The sequence below is a fragment of the Panthera tigris genome, chromosome A1 (genome assembly GCF_018350195.1).
Source record: "Panthera tigris isolate Pti1 chromosome A1, P.tigris_Pti1_mat1.1, whole genome shotgun sequence".
Taxonomy (NCBI): domain Eukaryota; kingdom Metazoa; phylum Chordata; class Mammalia; order Carnivora; family Felidae; genus Panthera; species Panthera tigris.
The window spans coordinates 173,660,299-173,670,045 of record NC_056660.1 but is presented as its reverse complement, the minus strand read 5'-3'; the positions used below and the strand labels follow the sequence as shown (position 1 = coordinate 173,670,045).

The window sequence follows — 9,747 nt, the reverse complement described above, 5'->3', positions numbered from 1 at the left end:
GTGGGGCAGAACACAGAACAATGGTAGACCCACCCAGGGCGTACCCTCAGGGCCATCGGCGCTGTGACACAGGCCAGTGACACCAGGAGCATGAACCCTGAAAGCTCCGGGAGGGGAGCTGGGAATGGGGGGCAGGGACTTTAGGGAATGGTACATCATCTGACATCAGAAGGATGAGGAGGAATTACTGATGGGGAAGAGAAAGGGGAGATGAAGAAAATGGGGGCTTCTGGTTGGAGGGAACAGTCAATGGGAGGACCTGGAGAGCGGAGAAAGGGTGGCTAAATACCCTGTGCAAGGGCCAGTGCTCTCAGGAAGATGCCAGCTCCTGGGTGGGGGATGGGGGGTGGGTAGAGTGGTGAGATCCCTTCAGTGCCCAGAGAAGGAGCATCATGTTCATCCTGAAAGCCTGGGCTCATTCTGAAGGGTTTTGTGCAGGGGAGAAACAGTAGTCAAATCCTAGCTCTGGCACTTGCTATTTTCATGATATGGGAAAAGCCAGTTCCCCTCTCGGAGCCTTAGTTTTCTCATCTGTAAAATGGAGACAGTAAAACCCACTCTTTGGTCTTGCAAAGCTTAAAAGAGGTAAACGCTTGGCGCGCCTGGGTGGCTTAAGTTGGATAAGCCTCTGACTTCGGCTCAGGTCATGATCTCACAGTTCATGGGTTAGAGCCCCATGTTGGGCTCTGTGCTGACAGCTCAGAGCCTGGATCCTGCTTCCAATTCTGTGTGTGTGTCTCTCTCTCTCTCCCTCTCTCTCTCTCCCCCTCTCCTGCTTATACTCCTGTCTCTCTCTTTCTCAAAAATAAATAAATGTTAAAAATTTTTTTTTAAAAAAGAGGTAAACGGAGAACCCCAAATCATGACTTTTCTTCCCTGGTCTTTTTGTTTTTTCTGCAATAGCATTCGAATGGAAAAACCAGACAAACGCCATTTCCAGTATGGCCACGGTGTCAGCTTGGCAAACATTAGTAGTCCAGGGGGGTCATCCCAGCTAGCTTCCAGTGGCCAGGAAATCATTTCATCGTGTGTGATTGCAATCAAGAACACGTTCTGCCCTCTTATTCCCGTTTATAATGAAATGTATTTTAATCATGTGTAATCTCCAGGAAAGATGGTAACACAGAGAACAGTTTTTCTTTAAAAAAATAATAATAATAATAAAAAGCTAAAAATAGAGGCTAAACCGGCTACTGTATTGAAATGCTAAAGGATGCAACCTCCTGGCACAGATCGAATAATAATGTTGCTTCAGAATGCAAGGGGTGGGGTGGTGCCGGGATCCCATTCCCGGGCAGAGTCCCATCAGCTGGCGCTGTCTGGGGTGGGTGCAGGTGGGGACAGATGCAGGAAGCACAGGAACACAGCAGATGTTTCCCTCTGGCCAGAAGAATGAGTGCCCATTTTGCAAGGGCAAAATCTGGACAGTGGAGGAAAAACACGAAGGAATCCCAAGCTGCAGGTAGAGGCTGACAATATAAAGTGGAGGGAGGGGGGCGCCTGGGTGGCTCAGTCGGTTAAGCGTCCGACTTCTGCTCAGGTCATGATCTCATGATCCATGAGTTCGAGCCCCACGTCAGGCTCTGTGCTGACAGCTGAGAGCCTGGAGCCTGCTTCAGATTCTGTGTCTCCCTCTCTCTCTGCTCCTCCCCCATTCATGCTCTGTCTCTCTCTGTCTCAAAAATAAATAAATGTTTAAAAAAAATTAAAAAATAAATAAACATTAAAAAAAATTTTTTAAATAAATAAATAAATAAAGTGGAGGGAGGAAGGAGAGGCAGAGGACAGAGAAGCGTGGACCACAGCTCTAAGTCGGCGAGTTGAGAGTAGGAAAGAGAGGGTTTGGGCACAGAGAGAGGCAGCCATGGGGAGATGCATCCGTAAAAGTCAGCTGGGTATTAAGAGGGCGCCCCATCTGAGTAGGGTTTCTCACGCCCGGTTTCCAAAACCACCTGAGGAACATTCCCCAGTTCCCATGCCTCAGGTGTTATCCAAACCAATTGCATCAGTATCTGGGGGTGGCCTGGGGACTGGCATTTTAGGCTCCCCAGGTCATGCCAGGGTTGAGAACCACTGTTCTGGAGATCGAGGGTACTTTCAAATATTTTTTTTAAGTTTACTTATTTTGAGAGAGAGACAGTTGAGGAGAGGCAGAGAGAGAGAGAGAGAGAATCCCAAGCAGGCTCCACACTGTCAGTGCAGAGCCCGATGCGGGACTCTAATTCACAAATCGTGAGATCATGACCTGAGCCAAGGTCAGATGCTTAACTGAGTCACCCAGGCACCCCATTACTTGCAAATAATTTAATGACTTTGGGGGTGCTCAGTGGGGCTTTTAAGGCACCGCAGTGTATGAATGTCCTCCGCTGAGCTAACGCTGCGGACGAACGTGTGTTATCCTTTAAATCCACCCAAACACCAGTGAGCCCCCATGTACAGAGATGGCTAACGTTCACCGCGCAATTATTTTGCCTTTTCACCACCTCACTGAATCTCCGGACACGCTGTGAAATAACCACTTCACAGATGCAAGTGTGACATTTCAGGCCCCGGCCCAACAGCTGCCAGCTAATACGTGGCAGAGGCAGAAATGAGCCAGTACAGCAGGTGCCCCTCACGTCCTGCCCGGGCCCGCCCTCCCCTCAGCCTGCCTGCCACCCGAAGGAGGGGACGGAGCCAGCCTCTGACCCCAAACCCCACCACTAAGACTCGGTTCGGAGCAGCCTGCGCAAAGGACCCCGGAAGAGTGTTGCATGCAAACAGTAGATGGCCCCAAGACGGCAACGTGTGGGTTGTGGACAGCACGTCTCTGAAGAGACTCTAGTAGGAATGGAGCTCGCCTTTTGAAAAAAAAAAAAAAAAAATGAAGCTTCTGGAGCCCTGCAGGTGCTCAGTTCTGGGCACGCACCTGCTTCTCTGTTCATTCCCATCCCAGCAACCGCCCTGGCTCCACGTTGCTCTCCTCCCCCTCCCCCTGCCTTCCGTCGAGCCTCAACCTCTCCGGCCTAAAGAGCTCTTTAAGTTGCACGGCAAAAATAATACATGCTTAGAAGAACAGACTAAGAGAACACGGAAATGGATCAAGTGAGAGCTTGCCTCTTCTCGTTTCCCAGTCCCAGCTCCCAACACTGCATCTCCGAGGGAAAGCTGCAGAATAATGTGGTCTGTGTTTATCCAGACCGCGTATGTGCGGATGCAAACATGCACGCTCACTTGTAATGGGTGTGGTTTGGCTTTGTCTATAAAAATGAAATTTTAGGGGGCGCCTGGTTGGCTCAGGTCATGATCCCAGGGTCATGGGATTGAGCCCTGGGTCGGGCTTTGCGCTGCGCGTGGAGACTGCTTGGGATCCTCTCTCTCTCCCTCTGCCCCTCCTCTGGTCGTGCTCTCTCTTCTGTCAAAACTTAAAAATAAAAATCAAAGAAATCTTAGTATACATATTAAATTACATGCAACCTCATTCTTTCCCCTTAAAAATATACCGTGGGTATTTTTCTTACTTTTAAAAATTTTTTTCTTTCTTTAAGTAATCTCTACACCCAATATGGGGCTCAAACTCACAACCCAAAGACCAAAAAGAATCACCTGGTCTTCTGACCCAGCCAGCCAGGTGCCCCCACTATGGACATCTTTCCAGGTGACAAAGGTAGATCTTCCTCATTCTTGTTAGGAGTTTTACAGAAGTTCGAAATAATAATTCCTAGAATTTACTTACCCTTCCCCAATCAATCGACAGTGCCATTATTTCCGTGGTTTTTCTATTTTAAAAAAATGCTGTGGTGAATATTCCTGTATGTAGTTTTCTATTCCCCAAGCACTGTTGTCTCTTTAAGAGAAGTTCCTAGAAGTGAGATTAGCTGGGTCGTAGGCTGTGACCTTTTCAAATTTTGATGGTGATGGCGGTGACGATAAGGATAGAAACTGACTACATTTAGCATTGACTTTGAAGTGCCAGGCATTATAAGCACATTTTACTCACTATTTCATTGAAGGCTTTTATCAAGTCCATAAGACAGATCCTCTTATTGTCCTCATTTCTCAGGCAGTGACCTTGAGGCCTACAGAGGTTGGCTCCCTTGCCCCAAATCACATGGCCAGTAAACAGACCGTCCTCCAAAAAGGTGATGCCAATTTCCACTGTAGCAACAGGACCCCTTTCTTCACATCTTCCCCAACAGAGGAAGTAATGGTCTTTGTGCAAAGAAACAATCAAAAGGTACCTGTCTTTGGGTTTGTTTCTTACTCCTTGAGGTTGCGAATCTTCTGCAGTCCCCGTCACTACAACCCTGTTTCAGACCATCGTCTCTTCCACTTGGACCAGAGCCTTCATGGGCACCTGCTGCCGGGGTTCCCCCTTCCAGTTCATCCTTCACACTGTCTGAACAGGCTCACCCTCTCCTGAAGCCCTTTGACAAAGTTCTGGTTCCTGGATCTGACCGTTGAGGCCCTGCCAGCCTGTCCAAGTCGGCATTTTCCCTCTGGCCTTCCTGTCCCTTTCCCATCAGCTTTCACAAACCACGTCCACGTACTTCCACATGGACATGCCATTATCTCTGGAATGGCCTTTCCATCTTTGATAGGCCCAGAAAACTCCTACTCATCCTTCAGAGCCCAACCAAAATGGCCCCTCTTAAAATCCAGGTGAAACCAAGAATACCAAAATGTTACCTGTGACAGAGACTCACAAGTGATATTTATTTCTGTTATATGCTTTTTTTCTAAATGTTTTGCAATGAGTAACCATTATTTTCATAAGTAGAAAAAATAAAATAACTTTAATTTTCAAACACGTCTCAGCTGAAACGTTTAATTCTGAGCTTTTTGGTTTATACTGGGGTCAAAGTAGGTGTCTTTTCCTTCTGAGAAAATTTTCAGAGTGGATGGCATATAGTTGAACCTCAATAAGTGGCTGCTGAATGCACTGATTAATTAACAAGTCAAGCACACCCTCACACACACCTTGGCTGACTTTGAAAGCATAAGCCCCTCATGCATTCAAAAGAAGTCTCCCCCCTCGGCTCCCCTGCCACAGAAACTAGAGAGGGGCATGATCCTCCAGCAAGCCCTGATGTGTGACAATTTCAGGGCTCCTCTGAGTCTTTGCTGTCTAAGAGAGCAGACATTATCTATGTGACTCAGGGATGGGCCCGTGTCCCATTCCCAAATGCGGAAGGCACAGTCTGGGAGCAAATTCTGCCCCCTCTGATCCCTCGCGTGACCCTAGGTGTGAGGGGCAACCTCTACAAATTAGGCGGCTAGGGACCACGTGTCTCCTTCCTGGGGACTTGTAAGGTTTCAGAGAATTCGCTTCTCTCCTCGGGCGGTGTTTATATGGGTACCTGTGTATCAGCTATCTATTGCTACGTAATAAACATTCCAAGCGGTGTCTTAAAACAGTGAGGGTTTGTTACTTTGCCTGATTCTGTGGGTTGGCTGGGTGATCTTCGGCTGGTTCACCTGGCCTCCCCCATGTAGCTGCGTTGGTTGCCGGAAGGTCTAAGATGACCCCTGCCTGGTAGTTTAGGCTGGCTGATGGCTGGAACACCTTGGTGCCCCTCCTTATGGCCTCTCATCTTCCAATAGGCTAGACTGGCTTCCTTGCATGGGCCTCAGGACGGCGCTCCAAGAGGAAAAGGTCCCAGTCCCCCAAGCACTTACGAAGCCTCTGTTTACCCAGTGTTTACTGGTATCCCATTGATCAAAGCAGGTCACCTGGCCAAGAGTAGCGTCAGCTGGGGAGGAGGCTTGGCCCCTGCCCCTCGATGGGAGCAGTGGCAGAGGAGACAAAGCTGGATCCCCACTTAGCTGCTGGACCAGCGAGATCATAGATGGGTGTGTCCACCCATAGGTGGGGAGATGTCAAAGGGAGCAGATGTGGGGGAGCCTGGGTGGCTCAGTCGGTTAAGCGTCTGACTTCGGCTCAGGTCATGATCTCACGGTCCGTGAGTTCGAGCCCCGCGTCGGGCTCTGTGCTGACATCTCAGAGCCTGGAGCCTGATTCGGATTCTGTGTCTCCCTCTCTCTCTGACCCTCCCCTGTTCATGCTCTGTCTCTCTCTGTCTCAAAAATAAATAAACATTAAAAAAAAATTTTAAAAAAAAGGGAGCAGATGTGGATGACACCCACACTTGGGCCTGCACTAGGGGAGCTGGAGCCCCAAGACCACCCCTGGCTGTCCCCTAGTCCCCAGGCTCTCCGAGCCTTGGTGCTAAACAGGATAGGACTTGAGGAAAGCCAGTGCGGTGGGGAAGGAAGGTGGGTCCTGAGGAGAACTCAGTCCCCATGGAAGGGGGGGTGGTTTCCAAAAGCTGGAGAGAGGCCCGAAGAATGACAGTCTTTCTCAGGAGCCTGCACACCAGAGCTCAGTGAGGAGCCGGTTGTGTTTATGAGGAGATTGCCAGTGGCAGCAAGAGAGATGCTCCCATTTTCCTTCAGGAAAGTTGCCTTTTAGTTCCAAGACGTGCGTCTGGCCGCCAGCCTCTTGCTGGGAGACAGCGCTCAGGACCAGCTCTAGCTGAGGCCACGCTCTTTCTGGGAAGTACCCTCCAGTGGCTGGGTGGCGTGGCAGGGGCACTCGGGCCCGGCCATTTCTGTCCAGTGCGAGTCTTCTAAGAACAATCTTTGCTCTACAACTGCATGCTGCCCTAGCCAAATGTCAGAGCTGTACCACCGTCTGAGGGTCTCCCTGAGTCGTCCCCTTGCCCTCATCTTTCATGGGCCTTATGCCCCCTGAGCCCTCTGCTCTGCTATGATTATTGAGCATTTATTATGCCCCAGGCACCGTGCTAAGTGATCTGTGCGCGTTGCCGTTTAGTACCCACGGCAATGTATGAAGCAGGGGCTGATATGATCCCCATTCTCTGGGTGAGGAAACTGAGGAGCAGAGAGATTATACGGCTGGCCCGGAGGCCTTCGGCCAGTACGAGGCCAGGCCGGGTGTTTGAGTCTGCGCCTCTGGAGGGCAGGTCCCTGGGCCGCGACTGGGCAGTCTCATTTCTATGGCCTCCCAGCCTCAGGTTTTCTAGACTTTCATTTCCTCCAAACTGAAAACACCACACTTCAGTTCTTGGAATCTAATTTTGGAATGAAGTTTCCTGGGACTCGGGTCAGACATTCATCAGCAGGAGCTAAAATTAAAGGCTTCTCCTCAGCGTGCCTGTGTCAGAATGGCCCCCACGGAGACTTGAGTCTGACTTGAGTCAGAAGGAAGGCACCCCGTGCGTGTGGAGCATGAGCAAGGCTCAGCTTCCCCAGCTTCGGCAGGGCCTCACAAGCCAAAAGACCTGAGCTGGATGGAGGCTGCAGGTTCGAGGAAGGCCGAGGTCTGTTGACCCCTCGCACCAGAAATGCGCCCCAGTGAATGACATGGTTGGCGGGGGGGGGGGGGGGGTTCCCCGCACGGCGCCTGCCTCACCACAGAAGCACAAAGTTCCCTGCCCCAGGGAGGACCAGCCCCTCACCATGAGTCAAGAGGACCGAGAACGCCTCGGGTGGGGAACCAACTCCTGTACCCCTTGAGTAGTACCATCAGAACACATTGACAGCCTCCCGCTAAGGCTCCGCTAAACTCTTCTACTGGTCGGAATCCTCATTCCATCCGTAACGCCTGACCCATACATCTGTGTCGCCTAGATATCCTCCTAGATATCCGCCCGCTACCGCCCACGAGGAGGAATCCTTCGAACTCCCTGCAGGGATTGCTCACATCAAACGAATGAAACAGACATAGCGGAACAGAATCGAAAAGGAGCAGAGCAGGCCACCCTGAAATGTGCCACTTTGACACAGGGATTATTTTGAGCCCAAGGCAATCAAGACCCACCCGGCTCAGGGAAACTTTTACCTCTCCCTAGCGCCTGAAAGAATTTAGATAAAGGTCCTGTGTCAGAAGGAGAGTTATTGCCAAAGAAACCTTTTTATCTGAAAGACTTATCTGCATGGCAGGGCAAACGTTTGATTACCATACATCTGCGCTTATCTCCCTGTGAGTTGCTCTTCTCCCCTTGGAAGCCCCAAGCTGCTAACTCACCTGAACCCCTCGGTCTGAGGGCACCTGGCCCAGGACACCTCCAGCCCCCAGCCCGCCTGGCCCTCTCCCTATGTCCCTCCCGCCACAAGGCCAGTTGCACGCCCTGCCAAGAAGACCGGGCCCCAGCGGCCAACCTCCAGCACAGACGTTGAGATGCAAAGGCCGGGCCTTGTCATCCAGTGAAGCCCAGGCCAGATGCGCCTCCCCTACAGGCGCCAGGGCTGGAGGCTTCTCCCGGAAAGGAAGTGCCTGCACCAGGACGGTCCCGGAGCGAACCCTGCCACTCCATTGGGTGCACAGGTGACCTCAGCGCGCAGAATGAGCGGGTGCTGTCGATGCCACTGATCCACCGCCCTCGCCACCACCAGCCCTGGACTGACAAACACCTAGATCTGTTGACCTCAGCCGCCGCCTGTTGGCCTTTCCTTTGGAGACCATCACTGCTTTCACGGAACACAAGAAGCCGGACTGTCAGCTTCGTAGACGTCCGACCCCTGCCAGGACTTAGAATGCAAAAACCCCAAAGCCTTGAGCTGCCTCAGCTCCCAGAGACAGTTCACAGGGGCCTGGAAGCTGCTGCACGTGCCCTGTGGGACCAAGGATTGTCCTTCCACCAGACAGGACCTGAGGCCCCCGAGGCCCGGCTGCCGGGCCTGGCAGAGGTGGCCGCCGCTGTCTCGGCAAAGGTGAAGTCAGAAGCTGAGGTCACAGGCCCCCGAGTGAGCAGAACCCCACCTGCCCCGTCTATGCAAAGACCCTCGGCTCCCTCAAGTGCACATGTGATTGCATACAGGCCCTACGAGTGGCCCTACGCCTGTGATCGATGTCCCCATATTTGTACCAAGAAGCACCAAGCTCAACTGCCCAAGACCCACGGGCAGCAGCAGACTCAGAGCCCTGCAGGGCCACCTTGGAACAGGCCTCTGCCACTGCCCCTCTGAAGCCAGCACACTCCCATGCAGCAGGTGGGGGTGGGGGGAGGGTGGGGGGGTGGACAGGCACTGGAGCCTCGATCACAGCGGGGGTCCAGGAACCTGGGGCTCCTCCTGATGGTGGGGCTCAGGTAAGCCCCAGGGGGAACAACTGGGGAGCTACCACCATGGAACAGAGAAATGAACCTGCAAAGAGCCAGATGTCCCCCCAAGAAGATGCCAGAGCCAGGGGGCAAGAGCCGCGGGCCTGGGGGCGTCTGTGAGTTGTACGGGAAGCATTTTACCAACAGCAGCAACCTGACAGTGTGCTGGTGCTCGCACATGCGAGCTCTGATCCTACGCCTGCGCCCGGAGCAGTGAGCTCTATACCACCACCGCATGCGCAGTCTGGGGCCGGGCAGCTCCCGCTCTGAGTGTCGCCACCGCGGCATGTCTTTTGGCCTGGGTGCCACCTTGGACAACCAGCTGTGGCAGAAGCACCCCCAGATGGGTGGGGAGGCCTGAGCCGCAGGAATGCCCTCTCTGCTGCCCTTGGTACCTTGTACCACTTCTATCGACCTCCTTGTCCTTCCTCTGCTGCCAGCAAATCCTCCCGCCCTGTCACACACACACACACACACACACACGCACAAGGTATATAAGCCTCCGTTGCCTGATTGCCTCTGGGTCTCACATTTTTATGGGGCTCCTGTATGTACACATTAAATTTGCTTTTCTCCCGTTAATCTGTCTTATGTCAATTTAATTATTAGATCAGCCAAAGAACCTAGAAGGGAAGAGGGAAAC

General features: G+C 52.2%; 1 protein-coding gene across 1 annotated transcript; it reads left to right on the top strand.

The window, feature by feature from the left end:
- The first annotated feature begins 6,825 nt into the window (after positions 1–6,825).
- LOC107179957 (zinc finger protein 296) lies at positions 6,826–9,527 on the top strand. The gene is given in 11 exon segments (XM_042956769.1): positions 6,826–6,864; positions 8,119–8,169; positions 8,171–8,207; positions 8,210–8,428; positions 8,431–8,523; positions 8,526–8,606; positions 8,609–8,926; positions 8,929–9,167; positions 9,169–9,266; positions 9,268–9,323; positions 9,326–9,527. Coding segments are annotated over 11 exon segments (1,371 nt in total). The 3' UTR covers positions 9,466–9,527.
- The last annotated feature ends 220 nt before the right edge of the window (positions 9,528–9,747 follow it).